The sequence below is a fragment of the Drosophila serrata genome, unplaced genomic scaffold, assembly GCF_035046125.1.
Source record: "Drosophila serrata isolate PLE 108 unplaced genomic scaffold, ASM3504612v1 contig_245, whole genome shotgun sequence".
NCBI classification, from domain to species: domain Eukaryota; kingdom Metazoa; phylum Arthropoda; class Insecta; order Diptera; family Drosophilidae; genus Drosophila; species Drosophila serrata.
The window spans coordinates 250,439-274,791 of NW_028257143.1; the positions used below are offsets into that span (position 1 = coordinate 250,439).

General features: G+C 46.6%; 6 protein-coding genes and 1 long non-coding RNA gene across 7 annotated transcripts; 3 read left to right on the forward strand and 4 right to left on the reverse strand.

The window, feature by feature from the left end:
* Positions 1-424: 424 nt before the first annotated feature.
* On the forward strand, positions 425-9,656 carry Traf4 (TNF receptor associated factor 4). The gene is made up of 2 exons (XM_020954803.2): positions 425-1,012; positions 7,775-9,656. The coding sequence occupies exons 1-2, from the start codon at positions 752-754 to the stop codon at positions 8,960-8,962; spliced, it is 1,449 nt and encodes a 482-aa protein (XP_020810462.1). The 5' UTR covers positions 425-751; the 3' UTR covers positions 8,963-9,656.
* A 2,012-nt stretch (positions 9,657-11,668) lies between these two features.
* On the reverse strand, positions 11,669-14,810 carry Vps53 (vacuolar protein sorting 53). The gene is made up of 3 exons (XM_020954609.2): positions 14,077-14,810; positions 12,851-14,025; positions 11,669-12,792 (listed from the first exon to the last, which is right to left on the reverse strand). Exons 1-3 carry the CDS (start codon positions 14,689-14,691, stop codon positions 11,886-11,888), a joined length of 2,697 nt encoding a protein of 898 aa, XP_020810268.2. The 5' UTR covers positions 14,692-14,810; the 3' UTR covers positions 11,669-11,885.
* Positions 14,811-15,101: 291 nt separating this feature from the next.
* Psf2 (DNA replication complex GINS protein PSF2-like protein) lies at positions 15,102-16,250 on the reverse strand. The gene is made up of 2 exons (XM_020955126.2): positions 15,567-16,250; positions 15,102-15,509 (listed from the first exon to the last, which is right to left on the reverse strand). Exons 1-2 carry the CDS (start codon positions 15,809-15,811, stop codon positions 15,143-15,145), a joined length of 612 nt encoding a protein of 203 aa, XP_020810785.2. The 5' UTR covers positions 15,812-16,250; the 3' UTR covers positions 15,102-15,142.
* Tps1 (Trehalose-6-phosphate synthase 1) lies at positions 16,004-21,877 on the forward strand. Its single transcript, XM_020955123.2, has 5 exons — positions 16,004-17,767; positions 19,217-19,757; positions 19,888-20,780; positions 20,844-21,465; positions 21,542-21,877. Exons 1-5 carry the CDS (start codon positions 17,634-17,636, stop codon positions 21,779-21,781), a joined length of 2,430 nt encoding a protein of 809 aa, XP_020810782.1. The 5' UTR covers positions 16,004-17,633; the 3' UTR covers positions 21,782-21,877.
* Positions 19,093-20,011, reverse strand: LOC147643698 (uncharacterized). The gene is made up of 2 exons (XR_015271528.1): positions 19,870-20,011; positions 19,093-19,808 (listed from the first exon to the last, which is right to left on the reverse strand). It is a non-coding gene; the product is annotated as an uncharacterized LOC147643698 (long non-coding RNA).
* Positions 21,795-23,141, reverse strand: LOC110186088 (protein YIPF6). Its single transcript, XM_020955125.2, has 5 exons — positions 22,847-23,141; positions 22,575-22,791; positions 22,336-22,507; positions 22,125-22,282; positions 21,795-22,068 (listed from the first exon to the last, which is right to left on the reverse strand). Exons 1-5 carry the CDS (start codon positions 22,862-22,864, stop codon positions 21,956-21,958), a joined length of 678 nt encoding a protein of 225 aa, XP_020810784.1. The 5' UTR covers positions 22,865-23,141; the 3' UTR covers positions 21,795-21,955.
* Positions 23,133-24,123, forward strand: LOC110186087 (uncharacterized). Its single transcript, XM_020955124.2, has one exon. It carries the CDS (start codon positions 23,257-23,259, stop codon positions 24,001-24,003), a length of 747 nt encoding a protein of 248 aa, XP_020810783.2. The 5' UTR covers positions 23,133-23,256; the 3' UTR covers positions 24,004-24,123.
* The last annotated feature ends 230 nt before the right edge of the window (positions 24,124-24,353 follow it).

Sequence of the window (24,353 nt, forward strand, 5' to 3'; positions counted from 1 at the left end):
TCTCTTTCCTTTTTACACAGAGAAAAAATACCAATTTTGAGTGGTTCCGAAATTAGTTTTAAATATGAAATAAATTGTATAAATACAAATATTATCAGATTATTCATGAAGCATTTTAAAGAATTTATTTACTAGACCACAAATTGTCCTAAAAATAGCTATACTTGATATTAAAACTGCTGCAAAACTGCTGCAAAACTTTTCTCCAGTGTACGCACCATCTCTCTCTCTCTGAAACTCGTTCTCTCTGCTGCTGCCAGGTCTATAGTGCATTGGAAGAGAAGTGCGAAGACTACATATATCTATATGGTCCGCATGCACAACTGCCACCCCGCATTATACGTACATATGTATGTATGTATGAGCTCTTTCAGCGCTCTCCCGTGCGCCGCTGCTGTGTGTTCGAGGCGGAGAGTTGTCGAGCGGCTTGAATGTCGGAGCCACCGCTGCGTCATTTCAATTGCTTACGAACAGCGAACGCGAACGGTTCTCCTCTGAGCGGCCAAGTTTGAATTTCGAGAGAAGACTGAAACGATGCGCGTGCGCCGTGTGAATTTCGCAAAGTTTTGAAATCTTTTGAGATCTGTGAGATGTGCCCATAAACAACACACATATAAGACGTATAGAAAAACACAGTGCAAATAAATTAGCAAGCAAGACAGGGTTCAAGACCAATTTGACGTGCCCATTGAAACGCCACTGGATTAGTTTCAAGACGTGCAAAAGTAAACAATCAAAAATTGACTGCAAAATGGTTCGCAGCCTGGCCCAGTGGACGAAGACGCTGAGCTTCCCCTCGCGTCTCTCGCCCAATCGCAACTCCAAGGACTGCTCCACATTGGCCAGTCCGGTGCCGCCGCCCACTCCGCCCAGGAACAAGGCCACCGGCAGCAATTGCGCCACATCGCGCTCCTCCTCCTCCACGGTCTCCTCATCGCACTCGTCCTCCCACAGTTCACCTACTCCAGGAAATAACAATAACAACATGCCCATCACGGAGCTGGAACAGATTGTAAGTTTAATTTACCAAAATAGGGATTTTATATAGAGTTCTAAGGATTTTACGCATCTTACAAGAGGCAGTTTTAGGTAACGCTTTTTTATAACCACAGTTGGATTGATATCAAGCTAATAAACTCAAAGTGAGGCGTCAACAAACATTATCAGTTATGACTTGGTTTTCCATTTAGTTTTACGTAAAAACTAATCAATAAAAGCCAGAAAGCAATTTACAACATAACAGGGATCCCTTCTTTAACAATATCAGAGTCTTTTTCTTTATAAAAATGATCCAACTGGGAATTATGATATCTTAACATCCCGATATATGTAGATTATCAGGAGAACGCATCCGTTGTCGCTCTGAGGCAACAAAGACTTCCTGTTTTGGCAAGCCAGCTGTGCAAACATTTAACTCCGAAAGCCCCCATGAAATCGCTCCAGTAGTCATAAAAGCCGTGCCAAGTGATCCCTACCCCGGGTGCATTCCATCCATTCCACTCGAGCTCCGATAAAGCTCATTGACCCAGTTGAATAGCCAGCCCTAGCCCTAGAGGAGGCACCGGGACCAGAGACCAGATACTAGGGCTTAGCCGCCAGTTATCATTATCAATCAATCTGTTTCGTAAAGCAAATAGGCGTATGTGGAGCGCGGGACGTGAACTGATAGCGGATTTCCACACTTGATAGGCGGGCTGACAACTATCGAATATGTTTATGGGTTTTCCCCGACCAAATCGGGTGCAATTAAGCCCCCACCGTTTGACGGCCAAGTTGAGAGCAATTTGCCAAAGCCGGGCGACAGATTGCTACGCTCCGCTCGCTCAAACATATGGCAGGAAAATGGAAATAAAAAATCTCAAATAAATCGAAATAAAAATGCGAGGGGCAAACAGGATGTAGACACACTCGACCGGGAATGTTTTAAGGGACACAGGCAGGACGGGACGATCTTGGGCGACAACATGTGTGCACAACGTGGCCGACAATTGGGAAGAGTTCCAGGCAGCGAAAGAAGATCCGAATCCGGATCGGATCTCCACGAAAAAAAGGTTTACGGGAAATATAGAGGGGCATAAACACCGTCTGTTCATTTAAGGAAAACGAGAAGAAAATTACCTAGAAATTACATGAAAGTTTGTGGGAAATAAATAAATAAAGGGATATATGTACTAAAATCTAAACATTGAAGGATTATGAATAGGTTCTTGAATGATTACTCAGTTACTTTATGTTTACTTTTTATGAATTGCTAGTCATTGAGGAGTAAAATAAGCAAAATAAGCTTTAAATTATTGTCAAATAAATTGGTTTCTTGTGAAGGAGTATCTTTACCTCTCCATTTCAATGCGGATTTGTGTGGGCCATGTAATCAGGATTCGCGTTAGTTCGATTTCGCTGACATTCTTTCGCAATCCGCTTGGGACATTCCCAACGGTCGGTGGATTCCGCAGACGAGAGCTGCATTCATTGGCGGATGCAGACCCAGACCCCAGACCCCAGACCCACTGCGAACCACACCCACGCGGCACGACTGAGTGGCGGCGCTGGCTCGAAAAACAAGAAAACGACACATAAATAATGAAAATTTGAGTCGGCACGAGCATGCCACAGTTTTCATCGGCGGAAAATCGTGACCAGCAGCTGCGAGGCGCCGGCGACGCATCCGCGGAAAATGCCAAAGTTGAAGAGCACCAAAGGCACTTAGCCCAAACCGTTAGCAGGCGCCGAGCTGGGCTTATGTAAGTCAGCTTCGCATTTTTGCCATTTGCGAAAAACAAAACAGAAACAAATCAGCCAAGAAAACCCCGAAACAAAAACAATAACAAAAACAAGTTTCTTGTTTTGGTTTCGGGTCTTAGACTAACGAAGCGATCGGAAAAGTTGCCCAACGGCTTTTCAGCTGCAACGGCCGCTGCTTGAGCTGCTGCGGTGCAAAGTACAAACATCCTTGGCCAAAGGTAAACCAGTTAACCAGTTCCAGTTGCCACCGGCCATCCCGGCCAGTAACCGACTGCTGACGGGGGCGTCCACTGCCCTGCTTCACCTCCTCCGCCTCTGGTCTGATCCCAGCCGCCAGTCCCTGGGATCGGCATTCCTGGTATTCCGCAATTACAACCCGTTAGGTCGCGAGATGGGAACTTCCGTCTGCGGGAATATTTCCCACCGATCCGCAATTGATTGGCGCTAATCCCGTTGCACCCTGGGAGAAGTCGTTCATTTATGCCTATAGCATCACTCAAGTCCTTATCCTATCAATGTCATTTGGAGATAATTGTATGGGAAATTGGTTAATTTAAACTGAGGCTTAAATATAGTCACCTTTGATATTTGAAAAGGAGATGGACCCTTATCAATAGTGGAAATAATACACCATATTGTGCTGCCAGTTTGTAGAACGTGCTGAAAGCTTTGCTTCGCATTCACCACAACCTTTTCGCTTTCGATTAGCAGTCAATTAACATACTGCTGGTAATGACACATTTCGCTACGACGCTGACTCAACGGATCTCGGCCATTCTCCCCCTTTTGGGGACCTTGTCAATGCGAAATAATTTCGCTAATGACGGCAAGAATTTCGGCCAGAGTCTGACGACCCCAGAGAAACCACGGCTAACTGCATTTCCTGTCGCTTTCCACAGGCAGACAAACAGCTGCCAGCTAAACACAAAAAAAGGTCAGACCCGCATGGAAAAAGAGCCACAGAGCGGCAGCTGCCGCAAAGTTCACCTGCCTGCCACCACCACCTGACGAAGTAGTTTGGCCAACACGCTGTGGGGCTACTTGAGTGGTACGAGTAATCAATGGAAACTAGAACATCGTTGATCTCAAATGGGGGAATCACAGTCATAATTCAGCTATTTCTTGCAGCAAACTCATGCAAATCCATCACTAAAAACAGCATTTACCATGGGACCCACAAATTGCAGGTGCGACAGAGAGCGCTGGTGGTTGTTACCTGTTTGGAAATCAGCTGCTCTGCTCCGCTTGTCCCCTCCCTCCCTCTCTCTCGCTCAGGTGAAACCAGTTTCTGGCTTTGGCCATGTTTTGTTTTCGTTTTTGTGTTTGTATTTTGCAGCTGTCTGGCCATTGTTGCTGCCGCTGCACGGCTATTGCTGAAATTACATACTATATAGAGAGTCGATGTCGAGATCGGAGAGTATTTTGTGGAAGCTTTGCAAAACTGCGCATCAGCTGTTTTGCTCGCTGGCTTCCTTTATGGCCAATAAATTCGCCATCGCTGCACTTTTTCAGGTTCCCCGGGCAACTCGAGAGTATTTATTAGGTCAGAGCAACACCCATGCCCATTACGTTAGCGATCTGTGCGACAGTGAGACAGTGCGACTGTGGGAAGTTTTGGCTCTGGGCAAACACACCGAAAAGTCGATCTAATTAGTGTTCCAGCTGCGGGTAAATATCAAAAACATTTAGCACAGTTTTCATAGAGCTTATGATGTTGACATTGTGGCTGCTGAGAATTTCTTCGGTAAACACCAGCCCGAAACCGAAGCTCTGAATATAAAAGCTAATTCCAATGCTCACGTACCAAATAAAAAGCATGCCAGGGGCTTTCTGGAAGAGGGGTGCTTATGCCACAGACCCATGCCAAGTCCCCCTGCTCCGGGACTTTGCTTTTGTCCATTGCGTTACACAAATGAACGTCAACATATTTTGGTTGGGAATATTCTGTGTGTTAACTGAGCAAACGGAAGTTCTCCCAGCGGGGAATCGAGCGGAGTGTGGGGGTTACCTACCAATAATAATGGAAGGTGCTAAGTTCCCCATCCATCCCCATGAGCAGATGATCTTTCGGTTAGCAGCGACCCGAGAGATCGTGCTCCGCGGGAGAATAATAGAACACTCGGAGTGGGCACACTAGATAACGATTGTATTCAGATTGGGTTCGAGATTCAGTTATCAGGCACAAAACAAAATAATGGAGAATTCCGGCTCATTAGCCCATGGAGTTCTTTGTATTTATGTGTGAACATGTAATAATATTTCCAAAGTTTATTAACTAATCGCTGCTGCTGCAGCTCTATATGGCCTCCAATGAACTATCCCTGGAGATCCCCGCATATCTTCGAAACTCATTTGGATAATGGCAGACAAACAAATCTGTTTTCCCAACGGACTGCAACCCTTCAAATTAAAGTGCCTCCCAATCAATTTGTCTATTAATAAAGCCCCAAGAGTGCCAGTACCAGAAACATGACCAAAAACAACTCGAACCCAAAGTTCGGGCCGCTCGAAACTTTCAACAGAAGCATAAACAATGCCTTGGCATGGGATGTGGTTGGATGTCTGATTGAAGCCAGGCCAGTGGAGACCATAAAAGCCTTAAAAATAAAACAAACTTCTTTGCCGATGAGCGCCTTGAACTTTAGGGGAACTGGCCTGCCTTTGGAGGTGGAGTGGAGAGTTTCCAAGTAGGAGGCACATGTCTTACACGGAATCGAATGAATTCGATGTCTAAAATTATAAAATTGTTTTCCTGCCTATTTCTAACTCAATTTTTATGATCCGCCGTTGGCCCTGCAACTGCACCGTGCTCCGAAGTGGATGCGGAGGGAACTGCCACTCCAGGAGACTCCAGCCGGGCGTCCCATAAAAATAAAACAAAATGCGCCAACTGCTGTTGCTCATAAATAATCACTCTTTTCTCTGTTTTTGGATTTTTGGTTGCTACTTCCACTTTCGTTGGCCCCGAACATTGATTTTGTTTGGAGTTGCTTGTCCGTCTGTCCGTCTGTCCGGCTATCTTTCTTTTTTATGTTATTTTTTAATACCTCGGCCTGAAATTTGGCCACGCTTTCGTGTTCGAATCGGAATTTCAATTGCTTTTGTCTGCGGCTTTACATAAGAACCAATCAAACTGAATGATCAGTTGAATAACGAAATATTCTTTATTTCCTAGCGATTTGGCATTAGGAAAAAAAGCAAAAGTTGCCCAAAGATCGAATAATTATATAATCATCCGACGAAATCCGGCAAACGACCTCTGTGCCGTCTCCAGCCATCTTTGTGTGGTCCCCGACTGATGGCTTGGGGATGTGGAAGTCAAAGTAAATTAACCTTAACAGAGCGGCAAGTAATTGCCACTAAAAAAAGTCTTCCTCTGATCCCCTCGTTTTTTTCCGCTCAGAGCATAATTGTTTGGTTTCTCCGTAATTATTTGGGGCCGGTTGACAAACAGTTGGGAGTCGGGGGGCAGCTTTTGATCTCTGATCTGCACGGATGCGACTGCATCCAGTACATGATACGGGACTGTAAACACCGGCCATTTGTTTACAGCTCCTCCGATTGAGTGGCAGTTACTTCCTCGATGCGATCACTGCTGTGGGTGGTTCGCTCTTCGATTCCAATTCCAATTTCGATGTCGATTTTAGGTTCAAGTCCGAAGGCCCAATTGGTCCATGGCCCCATCGAGAGTTCATCTACGATGGGCAGCAGTTCAGCAGAGTTGACATGAGACTGCGCAGCGGAGAAACAGAGAACAAAACTCGTTTTCGAGTTAAACGAAATTACCAGCAAAAGGCGATTCCATAGAAATAATATTTTATTTCATATCTTCAACTGTGCCCATTCGGAGGGGCACATGGGATCCGAGCATGACCGCGCTGCCGTCGAGCCCCTCTCCCCGGCCATGTGTTAATTGCTTATTATATCTTCGCTTTAATGTCGCCTCTACGCGTTTGTCTCTGGGACCAGAACCAGATGCAGCAGCGACATGTTCATTTATCAAAAGTCAAGCCACGCTCTGAACCGGCGCCCTCTCCTCTGGGCCCCGCGACAAACTCCAGATAAGGTCAATTAAAAGAGTCAACCGGAAATGTCGCGACGCTCGGTTAGGAGCATCGGATCCCAGCTCCGACATCTCTCTTCTACTCCGAATTGGTTTGTCTTCTCATCACATTAATGGTCTGTCAAATATATATCGCTATATCGAGGAATTTCCATAGCCAAATGTGGGTGGCATAGAATGGGGGCGTTTTAATTAGATTAGGCGTCCGGAGCAAGTCGTAAATATATTCGCACAACAACGCCATTTATTATTTTAATCTACCGGATGCAAAGTCGCACTACTCTGCCGGGCCCCGGCAATTAAAAGCATAAACTGCAGTGCAGAAAGAAAAACTGGGGAGCAGAACTATAAGCGGGTGCAGTTCTTCAAGCCGAAACCCGAAGAATGGGCAGAAAGGCAGTCAACGATGGCAATGGCGGCACTTAGGCACTTGGGCACTTGGGAGAAGTTGGGAGAGCGCCCAAAAAGAACGTTAGAAGGTAGGACAGGAAGTGCCTGTCTGCCTGCCTGACTGGGTGTGCCCAGGAACCTGAGAAGCAGTCATGTGTAAAGCAGTTGACGGTTGGTCCGAGGAAACTGTCGAGGGAAATGCAGCGAGCGAGGTGGAAAAGGTGCCAGGCAGGTAGCCGGAAAATCAATATCAGTCATTTACTGGATAAACAACAATGACGAGGGATCAGGAGATAAGCGGTGTTAGTGGCATCTTTTGCTTATCAGCTTGGGAAAGCAAATTTCAATCATATTTAAAAGGAAGAGGCGTCTCTCCAAACTCATTAGTTTCAATTTACCGTCCGAAATCGCTTTCTCAATGTCTTTTTGGCAAAACTTTGTTAAACGGAGAAGTATTTTGAGTGGTAATGGGGTATGGTGTTATATTTATTGATACGTTTTAAGATCAATTACTATATTTAACTTCATTTCCACTTTTTAATATTTTTATTGACCGCTTTCTTCATCTTTCATTTGCAGATTTATCCCGGCCCCGACCCCATCATGGGCTCCCTGGTGTTTTGCATCCACCACAAGCAGGGATGCAACTGGTCCGATGAGCTGCGCAAGCTAAAGGCCCATCTGAACACCTGCAAACACGACGCCACCCAGTGCCCCAACAAGTGCGGAGCGCAGATCCCACGCACCATGATGACCGATCACCTGCAGTACACCTGCATCATGCGGAGGACTCGCTGCGAGTTCTGCCAGAGCGAGTTCTCTGGCGCCGGGCTCGAGGAGCACAATGGCAGCTGCGGCCAGGAGCCCGTCTACTGCGAGGCCAAGTGTGGCCAGCGGGTTCTCCGCGGCAGAATGACCATTCACAAGTCCAAGGACTGTGCCAAGCGTCTCCGGCGCTGTGCCCACTGCCAGCGCGAGTTCTCGGCGGACACCCTGCCCCTCCATGCGGCCCAATGCCCCAGGGCTCCGTTGACCTGCCCCCAGAGATGCGATGCAGGTCCTATCGCCAGGGGTGAGCTAGAGGCCCATCTGCGGGACGAATGCCAGTCGCTGGCCGTGCCCTGCAGCTTCAAGGAGGCTGGTTGCCGCTTCAAGGGCCCCCGCCAGATGCTGGAGGCTCATCTCGAGAGCAACGCCGCCGCCCACCTCTCCCTTATGGTGGCCCTCAGCTCCAGACAGGGCCAGCAGATCCAGATGCTCAAGTCCGCCGTGTCCAAGCTGTCCATCAACTACACAGGCACTCTGCTGTGGAAGATCACAGACTGGTCGGCCAAGATGACAGAGGCCAGGGGCAAGGACGGGCTGGAGCTGGTATCGCCGCCCTTCTACACCTCCCAGTACGGCTACAAGCTGCAGGCCTCAATGTTCCTCAACGGCAATGGACCCGGCGAGAATACGCACGTATCCGTGTATATCAAAGTCCTACCCGGAGAATACGACGCTCTGCTCAAGTGGCCCTTCTCCCACTCGATCACATTCACGCTGTTCGAGCAGGGTGCCCAGAGCGGCCAGGGTGGCGTGGCGGAGTCGTTCGTCCCGGATCCCACCTGGGAGAACTTCCAGCGACCATCGAACGAACCCGACCAGCTCGGATTCGGCTTCCCGCGCTTCATCTCCCACGAGCTGCTGCACAGCCGACCCTTCATCAAGAGCGACACTGTGTTCCTGCGCGTCAAGGTGGACCCCAGCAAGATTGTGGCCGTCTAGGAAGCAGATGAAGTAGCATCCCACCCCTAGCTTAGACATTTACTCGACTTGTGTAAATACTGTGTATTTAAATTTATGAGTAAATCGGTAGCCTAGCGTAGTCTAGACTGTACAGTCCCAGCGGCAGCTTCGGGCGATGTTGGCCAACAAATGCTAACTGGCCTTGGAATGCCGCTCGCTGGACCACTGCGGCATAGTCATATTCGTATCGTTAAGGTTTTTGCAGTGCTGGAATTGAACCAAAGCATAATTACACGTAATGATCATTTGTAACGCATCCAATACATCCGTAAATGTACGCCTAAGTTCGTGTCTTAAGTCTTTTGTTTAGAGATGTGTATTATTGCGCGCAATGCGATCACTTTCAAAAGATCTTCAACTAGACCGTACGCTCAAAATCAGTTAGTCCATAAGTTGCATGTACATAGCCTAAAAATCGGAGCAGCAGCAGCAGCATCAGCCGCAACGACCGCAACTGCAGCACCAGCAGCAGCAGCAGCAGCAGCCACAGACCTAGTTATAGTTGTAGCACCTACACCCGGTTAGATAGTCGCCTAAGCCAACGCATTAGTCATTAGTACCCTGAACAAGAACATAAACACGAGAATCCAACTTTCAACATAGTCAAATAAGTTTATGTTTAAGGGAGATGAGTCAAGCATACAATAAATAAAATACCTTAAAACATTTTAAATATATACTGTTTTATTTCCTTGTTCCATAGATAAAGGTATGTACAGCTTATCCAGGCGTAGAACTGACATGATAAAATATAATATACAAAATATTTTATGCTTATTCAAGTCAAGTCTCCCAAGTATCAAGATCTTTGTGTGTTTTTGGCATAACAATTGAATCTTCACTTATGTATCGTAGGGAAATATCACACATAAAGGCCGCGTTCAATATTATTTAGAAATTATAGTAGTGTATATAATAAAAAACAAGAAAGAAGGTAATTTCGGCACGCCGAAGTTTATATACCCTTGCAGATAGAACTTCGATGACTTCCTGGATTCCTTCCATACAATATAAAATATATATATATTAATGTTAAAAAACAATGAAGTAATACCTGCTCTCATTTCATTCACCTATACATATTATATTTTCAGTTTTACATTCACAGATTTGCATTTTTGCTCCACATCAAACGATCGTTTGTATGGCACCTATGTGATATAGTCGTCCGATTTTCATAAAATTTGCAACAAAATTTAAGACTGATATAAAATGGCTATATTTCAAATTTAATGAAAATCTGCTAAAAACTGAAAACGTTATAATTTTTAATTGTATTCATTTTTTGATCATTCGTGATAAAGTAGTCCGGTTTTTTTTATAACTTTACACAAAATTTAGATTAAAATAAAATGATATTTGATGAAAATCTGGTGAAAACTGAAGAAGTTATAATCTTTAATTTTATTAACTTCTTTTATTTCTTATAAAATGGCTATGTATCAAATTTGATGAAAATCTGTTGAAAACTGAAAATGTTATACTTTTTAATTGAATTAATTTCTCGATCGTTCCTATAGGGGCTATATGATATAGTCGTCCAATTCTCATAAAATTGTACACAAAATTGTAGAATTATATGAAATGGCTATATCTCAAATTTGATTAAATTCTGTTGAAAACTAAAAATGTTATAATTTTTTTTGTAAAAATTTTCCGATCATTCCTATGGCAGCTATATGATATAATCGTCCGATCCGGCCCGTTCCGACATATATACGAGTGAGAGTATATAGAAGACTAACTGCAAAGTTTCATTTAGATAGCTTCAAAACTGAGAGACTAGTTTGCGTAGAAACGGACAGACGGACATGGCTAGATCGACTCGGCTGTTGGTCCTGATCAAGAATATATATACTTTATATAGTCGGAGGTGCCTCCATTAAGTTCATGACTAATGTGCTTTTTAAGATATTATCAACTTGACTACCTTGCTCAAGTAAATCTTAGTCAAATTCCTCGTTTGACTCTGGGTCCATCTAACTAATTAGCTCTTGGTCGGAAAACTCATCCACGATCGGATCGTTCTTTACTAGGAACTCATAGATTTCCGTATCCTCTGTTCCTTCTGCCTTAACCTGGACCAAATAAGACCTTTTGCCCTTAATGTCTGTTATTCTGTAGACTTCAATCCTCCAATATTTTCTTCCTTCACGTGGTGGCCTTTCTCACGGCTTTGCCCACTTCAAGAAGCTATCTGCGAACTTTTGAAACAAGAATGGCAAATGTATCCCAGAAGTGAATCTACTTTTTCAACGAGACGAGAGGACCACAGAGCGATCATATCCGCATTCGTCTCTGCGTTCCATCAAATATGAGAATATTTTATCTCGATTTATTCAAGCAAGTGCGGCATACGTTTTCCATTTTCATAAAGCGAAGTAATTATGAGTGTATACAGCTTACAAAATGCAACAAATAATCAATTTTCCGGAAGTTCCTCAAATCGTTTGCTTCTCTTTTTGAATTCTCTCGAAGCTACACTAACCACCCTGTGACAAGCAATCACCATGATATCGATATCGATATCGACTAGGTACTATTGCAGTTTTTGAAAAAAGATTTAGATTTGTGTGATTAAATATTATTACAATCTATTAAATTACTATTTTACTATTATTTTAAATAACCAAGGGTGTTTTTTGGTGAAAGTATTTCTTACTGCCAGCATTCAAACATTTTAGCTTGTTAATACAAAAAAGGCGAAGGTTTATTCAGCATTTGGTAGACTTGGATGGACTGCAAACAATACGAAAGTAAACTACAGAACTATGGTTATAGTATTCAACCCAGAAATATACAATTAATTATGTAAATGTTTTAAGAATATTGTCAAACTATCATATTACATGCAAACGCAATGGAATGATGTCAGAAGAATGATAACTAGTAGGTAGGTAAACTAAGGGAACCGCTTCTTTAGCAGACTCTCTAGCTTTCGGATGCCCGTCTGGGAGCTGCCATCGGCATTCTTATCTGCACTGCCCGTGAAGCTCCCTACGCTGAAGATGAACGCGCGCTTGGGTGTTGATGACGATGCTGTCGTTGTCGAGGTGATTGAGCTGGATTCGGCTGTTCCCATCGATTGTTCCGATTCTTCAGTGGCTGCGACAGCTCCCGCTGCAGGGGCCTCTGAGCATTGGGCATCTTCATCTGCAGCCGTCGTCTCTATTAGGCCACTAACCGCTGCTGCCGAAGCCGTGTGTTTGAATAGATCGATAAGTTGCAGCTGATCTACCCGCTTGACCGCCTTCATATCCAGAATCTTTTGATACTCCGCAATAGTGATATCTGGAAGCAGCTTCAGGACCTGCTGGGTGAAGTGTGCCGGCGGCTGGACCGGCGTCATCACTACCTTTATAATCATTTCGGCACGCGTCATGTCCTTGACGACCACCTTGGTATAGCTGGTGGGCGCCTTGCGATTCACGCTAGACCCCACGGAAGGTAGCTCCAGGAGAGCAGTCTTTAGCGAATGGGTGTCCAAGAGTAACTGCTCGCAGCCTAGCACATTGTTTGAGCCGTCCGAGAGCGTCAACTTGCAGCGGTAAAGCACGTTGATGAACTTCGGTATAAAAGCGGCAACGAACCGGTGACAGAACTGCGTGAAGTACTTGCGCGAGCTGGCCAATGTGTCCCGGATGGTGGGCACCGTTTGCTTAAAGTTGGCGCAGATGCTGCTGATAAAGGCGCTCTGGTCGCCCACGTTGTTGATGTGCTGCCACTGCACCTTGGACATCGCCTGAAGGGAGGCCTCACAGCCGGCCTCCAGATCCTGAATCAACAGCTGGATACAGTTGGAGATGATGCTGTATGGGCAGGAGTTGAATAATGATTTTGAAATTAAGAGAGTGAGGGTCAACTTACCGATGAAACACATCCTTCTCCTCGCTCATGTCGATCTTGCTCACGTAGACAGAGGTCACCTTCTCCTTCAGCTTATCCTCCAGCTGTTGGACCGTCTCCAGGCAATACTCGCCGGTGGTCAGAACGTAACAGATGCGCATCAAGTCGTCGCGTGAGAAGCGCTGTGTGTCGCCCTCCTTAAGGAAATTGTGGAACACTTGACCAGCGGCCGTCGACAAGTTCTGCATGTCGCGGGTAAGCAATGAAACGCTCTTGCCAAGGGAGCTGCCCGTAGTGGTTGGCACCAGCTTGGGAGTGCTGCCTTCGAGCACCTTGGCGGCGTATTCCCGCAGATACTTCTTGAAAACCAAGGCAAGGTCGTACATGGGCTGCTCATTGCTAAGCTGGTTGCACTGCACCATGCACTTTTTATAGAAGACAAACAGATCTCCGGAACTGGGGTACACGGTGGTCTTGGACTCGGCGAACTTGAAAGGCTCACGGGACATCTCCACGAACTTATCCATCAGCTCTGCGAGGTTGCGATCGATGCTGCGAATGTAGATATCCAGGTGTGGCTTAAAGCACTGCCCGATTTGGTCGTGAAAGATGGTGACACCCATGGGGGCATCAGCTACCGATGGCTCTCCTAGAGCCCGCGCCTGATCCGTCGCCGTGGCTCCAAGCGTGACTCCTGTGAAGCGCTTGGACAGCAGCTGCTCAAAGGCCTGTGTCTTATTGATGGCGAACAAAAGAAGCCGCACGTCGATCTCGTTGCTGCGCTTGGCCATAATCTGCGAGAGCTGGTCGCGAGTCTGCCGGCAAAACTCCACAGTAATACGCTCGGACACCTCCCAGTCCAACGGGAAGACCGGACCGTACTTGTCCTCGAATTCGAGGAGATGGCGCTTGAGCCAGGCGTAACGCTTATCTATCTTGTCTAGCCAAGCAATGTCCTGGTTCTCATGGAACAGGTGCATATACTCCTCCAGCTGCTGGGCAATGAACCACTTGAGCAGCTCCTTCTTTACCTTCGGATCGAGCACCGACATCACCTTGCAGGCATCAGCCAGCTGGTTTAATCCCAAACGATGTTGGTTTTGTCCGGCAGGCTTTGCGGAAAACGCATCTTTAAAATCCTCTGTAATTTGTTGGGCCAAGGTAACCTGGATTTTGTCCACGCTCTGGGAGAGATTCTGCGGGAGAATGGTAGTTAGTAGCCGCTCTCAACTGGATATCCAACTTGCCTTGATCTCCTCGATGTCGGAGAACTGCTGGAAGTGCTGGTTCACCTCAGTGATGGCCTGCAGAGGATTCAGGATTTCGCCATAGGATCGCCGCTCGATGAGCTTGTTCAAGCTGTCGATCCCGCCCACCAGCATGTGTAAATGGTTTAGCGTAGTAATGGCAGCGGTGAGATTGCGCTTGGCGCAGTCCAACTGCTTGATGTCCCGGGTGATCTCCTTGACCATCTCCTCCGTGCGCTCTGCCCGCGACTTTACGTCGATGATGTGGCTGAACAGCGAGCTGATGACTTTTTGGGCCTCACACAGCGCCACCTGCCCATCCTGGCCTGTGTTCGTCTGGCCACGCACCACGGACCGGATGTTGTCGTCAATCAGAGACACCTCGCACTGCATTTTCTGGATGGTCTCGTCGATGCCCACCAGAGACTGCTCGTTAGGAAAGAGCTGATTTATGTAGTCCACAGTGTTAAAATCAGGTGCATCCATGGGATCGTCCGTTTTTAGGACCTTATCGATGACCTGCTTTACTTCCTTGGAGAAGTGAATCTTGTTGTTCGCCACCATTCTCTCTGTGACGGCTCCGTCGGCCTCCGGAGCCACGGCAGCTTCGCTCATATCGCTAATTTCTGTTTAAACTTGAAAAAAAAATTGTTATTTCGGTAAAATATGTCGTGAACGATAAGCGAAATTCTCAGCTGTTTTCGCAAGCGGATGAGTGTGGCCGTTCTCCACTTAATGCATCGATGAGTATTGTCATCGAAATTTAAAGGGATGGCGGGAGGTTCTGCACATCCTTTAGAAATAGACAAAAAATAAACTCTCAGTTCGATGTCATAGTCAAGAGGAGAGTTAATTAAAAAAGGCCTTGCTGAGAATGGAATCTTTGACGATGAAACTGAGAAAACCAGTATTCAAATCTATTGGGAAATAATACTCGGCGTACAGAGTTCAAGATTTGCATATCTTTCATTCATGATCAAACTCAGAAAGTAACCCCAACCGTCAATTGCTTACAACTATCAATATTTGTTTGCACTAATTTTCAGATGTTTTTTTATTTAATAAATTACTGAGAAAAGAGAGAATTGCTAGTCGGACCAGAGCTGGAGCCCGCAATCGAGGCACTCAGCATAGAAGTATCCCTCTGGGAAGCGGTTGCCGTGCGCTGGTAGCGCGCTATGTGGTCTAGAGAATATGGCAATATGGGGCGCACGCTGTGGATCTCCAACAGCGTTAGATTGTCCAGCTTAGCATACGTGCCCTCTCCCTTGATGAAGGTGTCGATTGAAGTGCGAAGCTTGGACTCGCGAATATCGAAGATGTCCTTGATTAGGGTGCGCAGCTCCTCGCAGCGGGGCACATCATCAGGAGCCGTACTCATCACCAACTGGGCCACCACCATGTAGTGCTCGCATGGCATTTTTGTGAAAAATCTAAGAACGGACAGATTGTAAATAATGCTATCTAGCGGCACTGAAATGTATAAATACTTGGACCGTTTCTCCTCCTCCTTTATATCCTCAAGTATATCCATATCCATCCATTCTGGAGGCACAATTCGGCACTTCTGTTGCTTGCGCAGGTGCGTCGCCATCCATAGGGGCACGAAAACCGGGAAGCCCGCCCGGAAAGGCCCAACAGAGCCGTAGATAAGATGCAGCGGCTCGTTGGAAAAGTTTGGAATGATGCTGATCATGCACTTTTCACCAATAAACTCAATAATTGCCGGATCCATAGTTGCAATGCCAAATGTAAACAATAACAAAATATATACAACTGCGACAGTCACTTATCGATCTAGTGATGGAAGCAGCCGTCTATCGATCACAAGTTGTGGTCCGAAGAGTTTTGCAGGATGGCAGCACCGCCGAACAATCGACCGTTAAAAATATATTTTTGTTTCTAACAAATTAGCCTGCATCACGACACCGTTGCCTGAAGGCTCTGCGTCAGAGTGGTCACGTCAAACTATGGACGTCTACGGCTTAATAGCCCTATAGTAGCAACAACAAATTTTTCGCTGTAATACAGCGACCTACGAACGGACGGGTTATCTGCCGATCTCCGGGAAGATCGCATCGCTGCATCGCTGCGACTAATGGCTTCGACTCAGCTGACTAATTTGCGCTCCCGGTGCGAAACTGTTATTGCAGATTCCGGCTACGACTACGCCAACTATCAATCACGTAAAAAGCCAGCCGGTCGTCGTGATAACCGCATGAATGCCAAACATGATCAAGCGTTCAAGTTCAGGCTATATATAAGTTTTCCACATTAATAATATATAAGCTTAACGGCCAACCCTAATCCCTTGCACCACTCCGCCTTTAGTCCGTAACTATAGTGCACTAGATAACGATGTAACAACGATCTTATCATTATCTTTCTCAGCAAACAGTGGGCCAAATATGACTATTTTCCTGGTTAAGAATTTCAGGAATGACGGTCACGACAAGGTTAGAAGCCTATTAAAGTGCAGTCGCAGTCTGCAGACTTCAAACTTCGATAGGGAAACGAAAATAGAAATAGAAATCTTCTGTGTACAATTCGGATGTTCTTTATAAGACAGCCCAAAGCGTAAACAACAGCATCGATTTGTTGACTTATCGCATCGAGAGACAGCATTGACGCGGGCAGGCGGAGGAGCTGGAGCTGGAGGCTACTGCTGCCGTTGCCGTGAAATGTTCTCGAGCTGATAATACCAGGCGCGGCCAGTTAATTCTAGAAAACTAGCCTCAATTTGAAAACTGTGGCTCTGAAAGATGACCTCTCGCCCCTCCGAAAGCACCCCTTTTGTAAGGTATAAAGTTGCCCCAAAGGCTGGCTTGCATCCGAAAGGAGCAAAAGTCTTGGGACTTACAGTCGGATTCGGACTCGGGCAGTCTCTACGGCACGTTTCACACACAGCCGTAAGAAAATCAGCGTAATCAGCGGGAGAATAGAAGCTGGATTTTCTGATAAGACAGAGAGGGCGCCGCCACTGTGGACTGTGTGGACCCAAGGGGGTGGCGGCGGACGAATGGGATGAGCGATCGAGGCGGATTAATTTTTAGCAGAAAAGTGCGACTTGAGCGGGTAAATGGTTTAGTGCTTGTCTATTTTCGGCAGGGTAAGGAGCTGCTGGCTCTCGCGACCAACAAACCAACTCCCTAACCCAACACAGCCAGGAAAACTGAATCAGTGCTTTCCAAGCCCTCAGTACTAGTAGAGATACGACCAGGTCCGCGAATTGCATCTGAGCGCCAGAAGTGATAAGAAGACAGCCAGCGGCTTTGGCTCGGGTAGTTGCTCTTGATTCTTCGACCGCATTTGAATCTGAATTTGGGTTCGGCATCAGCCCGTCGCTCTCTCTTTTGAACACAAAGGCTCGCAGAGCAGGCTCAGTGATAAGTCTGGGTCCAACGCAGACAGGTGTCTAACCTCCACATCTGCGAGAATTCGCATCGGCAGTGGCCAAAAATTATGTGCTAACTTCGATTGCACCCTTCAAGAGCAGACTTTGATCAGTGCAGCAGCAGCTACTTTCCGTTTGAAAAACCTATCTAGAAACGATTGCAATGCCCGACACGGAGATCATTGTGACCAATGCGGGTGAACCTTCCACCAAGGCGAGCCTAATCGTGGTGTCCAATCGACTGCCTTTCGTACTCATCCGGAATGCAAAAACTCAGGAGCTGGAGCGGAGGGCGAGGTGAGTTTTCAAATCCAGGATACGTTTAAGTACATATAGGATGTTTAGATAAATATGATTTGAGACGTGTCCTGAAAATGAAGAAATTTGATTGATAGTGAATTTTAAATTTTAAAGAGTACAAAAAAATGCAATATGATAACAAAAGTGTTTTGAGTGATGTTACATAATTTACCCGTACAATAAATTGGAAATTCGTGTTTGAAATATCTGCCATGAAAGGAACATTAATGAACAATTTAAAAAATGTAGAAGTGATGTCGATAGGAAACAAGCAAAACAGAATTAGAATTAACTTTTGAAGGATTTTCAATATCTGCTTAAATTATGGTTTTTAGCAGAGTCACCCTTTCTAAATCAAACACAGTGAGTCCGGCATCAGGGCGAAGTAAATAGTTAAATAAAATTATTTCAGACAAAGGCTTTTTTTTCAATTTGATGGAAATGAAATAGCTCGAACTTTTCCATGATTTCCATTCCACGAGTCGTAGGTCCGCTTATCAATATTCGGAAAGTAGGCTTTTAAAGCTCGGCATGGACAAACTTTCGTGTTGTTCGCACTCCCAAAAATCCAATCCAATCCCCAAGTAACCCAGTTCGATCCTCGAGCCCACAATTTGCATTGAAGATAAGCCCCGCCTTGCCACAGCCGCCGCCACCCAAGCAACAGAACCCCCAACCCACCCCATTCCATCCCTCAGCCAACTACATATGTGCTATACCTATGCCTCTCGGTTCATCTCGATCTCCGCTAGGTTGTCAACCTTATCAGCGCAAAACACAAAGAGAGGGAGGGAGGCGAGATGGGCAAACTCTCGGACAAATCAGAGCGGAGTCTGGCGATGGAATTAGAAAACAAATTCAATAATGATGGCAGGCCTTATCAGCGAGGCTCATTACGCGTTTTTGACCCTTCCGAGAGTCTGGGGAAAAGGGTCAATACTGAAGGCGTTAAACCAAGGCTGCTGTCGTCGACGGCACTGAACACTGAAATCTGAACCTGACACTGAAAAAGGTGGAGTCACGTGAATGGGATCGCCACGGCTTGAAACTGTGCCTCCCGGCTTTCCGACCTAGGCCAGGAACGACTTTTCTTTAGGGCTTCCACTCTTAAAGATTGTCTCCGGCAGGGACGGTCTGGAGATGTGTCCGTAGCTTGTTTACAATCGCGTATTTAATAATGGGCTCCTTATCAGCGCCCCGGTGTCATGCACTCTGCACAAAATGGGCTGGGTCCTCACCCATACACACTCTCGCAGCCCGTCCAGTAGTCCACCTCAGCACTTCTAGTACACCTTATGACGTACTTTTACTCCATGGCTGCGTCACTCAAAAGGATATAATTATATTATTGTCAATATCTTCGTTATTCGTTTTTTCGTTAAATAATTACTGTGTTACTTAAATATTTTAGTACGACGATGACCAATATCCATTTCTGTCTTTCAGTGCTGGTGGTCTCGTGACTGCCGTTTGTCCGGTGGTGATCAAGGGCAGCGGTCTCTGGGTGGGCTGGTCGGGCATCCACTTGGAGGACCCTAATGAGGCCATTCCCGAGTCCAATCCCAACGATCAGACGCCCACGGCCGGGCTCAAGTCTGATCAGGTTGTGTCCGTGAACATCAATTCCAAGATATTCGATAGCTACTACAACGGCTGCTGCAATAAGATGTTCTGGCCATTGTTCCACTCAATGCCGGGACGTGCCAACTTCGGAGGCGAGCACTGGCACGACTACGTGACCGTCAACAAGCACTTTGCCGTGCGAACTATCGAGGCGCTGGAGAAGTGCCTGGCCAAGAACGAGGGCAGCGACAAGAGCCCGCCCATTGTTTGGATCCACGATTACCACCTAATGCTGGCCGCCAACTGGGTGCGTGAGCACGCAGAGGAGAAGAACCTCCCCTGTCGGCTGGCCTTCTTCCTGCACATCCCATTCCCACCGTGGGACATCTTCCGCCTTCTGCCATGGTCCGATGAGATTCTGCAGGTGAGATCGTTGTCTAGAGTAAAGTTATTTCTCTCTATGGTCCGAAGGTCTCTGGAGGAAATGCAAGGCCTAATGTTTATTCTTGTTTCCCATTGTTATATATAATATATACTTTTCCTGATTTGTTTAGGGGATGCTGGGCTGCGATCTGGTGGGCTTCCACATCCAGGACTACTGCCTCAACTTCGTCGACTGCTGCCAGCGGAATCTCGGTTGCCGCGTGGACAGAAACAATCTGCTAGTGGAGCATGGCGGTCGCACTGTTCGCATCCGCCCACTGCCCATCGGGATTCCGTATGAGCGCTTCGTAAACCTGGCCACGACCGCACCCAAGGTGCTGAAGACATCTAAGATGCAGATCATCCTAGGAGTGGACCGGCTAGATTACACGAAGGGTCTCGTTCATCGCTTGATGGCTTTCGAGGCGCTGCTGCTTAAGTACCCGCAGCACAAAGAGAAGGTGAGCCTTTTGCAGATTTCGGTGCCGTCGCGAACGGATGTGAAGGAGTACCGAGAGCTTAAGGAGGAGGTGGACCAGCTGGTTGGCCGAATCAACGGCCGCTTTACCACCGCCAACTGGGCGCCAATTCGATACATCTACGACTATGTCAGTCAGGACGAGTTGGCTGCGTTATACAGAGATGCGGCAGTGTGTCTGGTCACTCCACTCCGTGACGGCATGAACCTGGTGGCCAAGGAGTTTGTGGCCTGCCAGATCAACGAAGTTCCGGGTGTCCTGGTCATCTCACCCTTTGCAGGAGCCGGAGAGATGATGCACGAGGCGCTGCTCTGCAATCCATACGAGGTGAACGAGGCCGCCGAGGTTATTCATCGAGCGCTGACCATGCCAGAAGATGAGCGCGTACTTCGGATGGCGCGCCTGCGCCGTCGGGAGGCCGAGTGCGATGTGAGTCACTGGATGCGTTGCTTCCTTAAGGCGGTAGGCGCTTTAGAAATGGACGACGTGGGCACCACTATCATGCAGCCAGTGTCAGTGGATGATTTCGATGACTACTTACTCAAGTAAGTTTATTTTGGCCTATGGAAACTGATGAACCACTTACCTGGATTTCCTATTTTCACCAGATACATCGGCTATAACCACAAGCTGGCTCTGCTGCTGGATTACGACGGCACCCTGGCCCCTATTGCCCCGCATCCGGATTTGGCCACGCTCTCGCCGGAGATTAAAAATGTGCTGTACAAGCTGTCCAACCACTCGGATGTTTATGTGGCGGTCATCTCGGGCAGAAACGTAGACAATGTGAAGAAAATGGTTGGCATCGAGGGCATCACCTATGCGGGCAACCATGGCCTGGAAATCCTCCATCCCGACGGAAGCAAGTTCGTTCATCCCATGCCCATGGAGTACGAGAAGAAGGTCAGCGATCTGCTAAAGGCGCTGCAAGACTCTGTTTGCCGCGACGGCGCCTGGGTGGAGAACAAGGGGGCGTTGCTTACATTCCACTACCGAGAGACGCCGAATCACCTGCGCGGCGCGATGGTAGACAAGGCGCGTTCACTAATTGAAAAATACGGCTTCAGGGCTACTGAGGCGCATTGTGCTCTGGAGGCCCGTCCGCCGGTGCAGTGGAACAAGGGCCGTGCCTCGATCTACATCCTACGCACGTCCTTTGGCGTCGACTGGAATGAGCGCATCAAGATTATCTACGTGGGCGACGATCTAACTGACGAAGACGCCATGGTGGTAAGTAACTTGGAGGGAATCTCTCACTTACTGACGACAGTTCGTAATAACCTTTTTTCTTTGATTCCTTTCAAAGGCTCTCAAAGGAATGGCGCGTACGTTCCGTGTGACATCATCGGATATTGTGAAAACAGCCGCCGATCACCGTCTGCCGTCCACAGACTCCGTGTACACACTTTTGAAATGGGTGGAGCGGCATTTCATGGGACGTAAGGCGCGCGCCAATTCGCTGACCTACAGGCCCACCAAGGGCGACGGTGTCCAAATGCAGATGTCGCTGGAGGTGGCCTCTTCGGCGAACAATCTAGAGGTGTGAGTTCACGCCCATATATATGCATACGCAGCTGCGTAACTCATATAATTTGTAAGATTTTTAAGAATAAAGAAAACAGAAAATCGTAGCTTAAACAAATGTACAATTGATTTCCGATTTTTTTGGTTACGCTATGGAACGTGCACTGTTTACTCTTGGACCTAATCACTAACTGAGCTAATTGTGGGACAAGACTAGCCAAGAGATGATGAAGAAGAAAAGGAAGATTGGGTAGACAGCCAGGGGCTTTCGGTGGGGCGGCTGACTCTGTCCCAGGAATACAAAGGAAGCTGGAAAGGGAATATGTGATTCTTTGTGGTAGAAAATGTGTAAAGTTTTATATTACCGTAGGTGGCCCAAGCGAAACCCATGGTGGTAGTCACGAATCGCAGGAAAAAGAGAAGGCGCGTCTGCGCGGCCAGCAATATCACCCGGCACACAATCAGTGAAATGGCCACCGGCGTCAAGCAGTAGCCCAGCACGCAAACGGACTGGAAGAACGAGCTAGGAAGACAAACTTTGTGAGCAACATGGAGGCATCGCCATAAACTACATACATGTTGCCACCCAGAAGCTTGGAGTTGAGTGTGACGATGGCCGCTCCTATCCAGACGATGACGAAGACCTGAGCAAACTCGGGGCCGTTGTCGGACATGCTGTCAGCGGAGGAGGAGCCCTGAAGTATGGTGGCCATGAAGGTGCACAGCACTAGCGGACCCCACAAGTCCCCTGGCAAGTGAGGTAACAGAAAAAGGTCGATTAGGAGAGTGCAATTGGATCCAAGCTGATGACGTACAATCGCGAAGCAGACTGGACTTCTCCTTAGGATACAGCACGTGGTAGAATTTGATGCCGACGGCCCGAATGTCACGCAGTACCGTCTCACGAATGGGCTCGTCCAGGGTGTTGTAATCCGGAACTCCGCCCGGCGACGTTGCAGTTGTTGTGGTTCTCTTGCCTGGAATGGACATATCACCCTCCAACGAAGGTGACGTGTTCACATCCTCGAACATCTGGGGGCAGGAAAAATATGTAGAGATTTATGTTTTTATTTCACATATTACTCACATCAAGCTTTGCATCCATCGTTGTCCTTAAAATCAGCTTAAATTAAGTTTACATTAAATACGTTTCTGCCACCTAACAAATAGTGTGCCCGTTTACAGTTTTTCATGTTACCCGAGGCAGTCTTTCGATAAATTCTAAGCGCCAAAAATGCTCGTGAATGTATTTTAAAATTTTGTTTCATTTCCGTTATTTTTTTTCATTTTTTGATTTTGTATATGTAATATCATTATTGTGAAAATTTCAATCAGATTTTCTGATGAAACGAAATCGATAGAATCGATTTTTTGACAGCATCATCGACCGCGCAGACTTTTTAAAAACTTGGGAACTCTATTTATTCGAAATTCTAGGAAACTGACAAGTTTTGCAACGCCATTTCAAGGGATTCACACAAAGTTCAAGAACTCGCGATGAAGCTCCCGATTTCGGTTGATTCCTTTGATTTTAAAGACCCGTTCAACGCAGAACAATTCGAATGGCTGCTCCAGTGGAGCAATCTTAATTGCTGCAATATGGACGTCTCCTCGGAACTTACGGATTTAGAAATGCAACTCCTATCCGCCAAAAGCCAGAATGAGCTCGTCCTGGAGCGAGATCAGCTATTGGTACAGCTCAAGGCCGAACAAGAAGAAAATTGGGAGCTCCAAAATGCCATGGAAAAGGTAACATACGATTACCAGTTCGCTACTTCCCAGAAGGATGAACTGACGATTGAGCGAGATGGCATGAAACTGCGATTGGAAGAAATAAATGCAAAGCATCAATGCATCGTTGCGAAGTTGGAGGCACAGATCGGTTCAATGCAGACTATCATTTCTGAGTCGCAACAAGAAATAATAAAAAAGGAGCAGTTGCGTCGTCAATTGCTGAATGACCTCGAAGCACAAGAGCGGGTGCATCTGGAGGAAATAAACAAACTAAAACAAAATCTGGAGAACAACAACTTGGATAGCATCAGCTGCTCCATCTGCTTGGATGTCTGGACCGAGAGCGGTGGCCATCGGGTCGTCTCTGTGGCATGCGGTCATCTCTTCGGTGACTCCTGTATTCGATCTTACCTTAGATATAATAGAATGTGCCCGATATGCCGGCAGGAGGCCTCCGTCGCAGATCTTCGCTACATATTTGGTCGCCGCATTTTGCCCGACCAACAATGATGTTAAATTATTAATTACAAATGTCTGTCAGACGTCAATTCTAATATTTAATTTTTTTTATTAAGTTCTCGAAGTGCCATTTCGGAATAATCTTGGAGCTTTGCCTTTTTTTGTTTACATGGATCAAATTCTTCCGAATTTCATTTTTTGTTATCCGAATTGCCGCGTAGGCTTATCTTAATTGTGAGATTAATAAAGCGGCAATGTGACGATTCCGAATAACTTACTAAGAATAGATGGAGTGCATTTTTTAATTAAGAATAAAAATTTAGTAAGAAATAATAAATGAGTCTCATTGTAACAGCGAAGAAGTATATAAGAACTGTGAAGAAATTGCTTAATTTTATAAT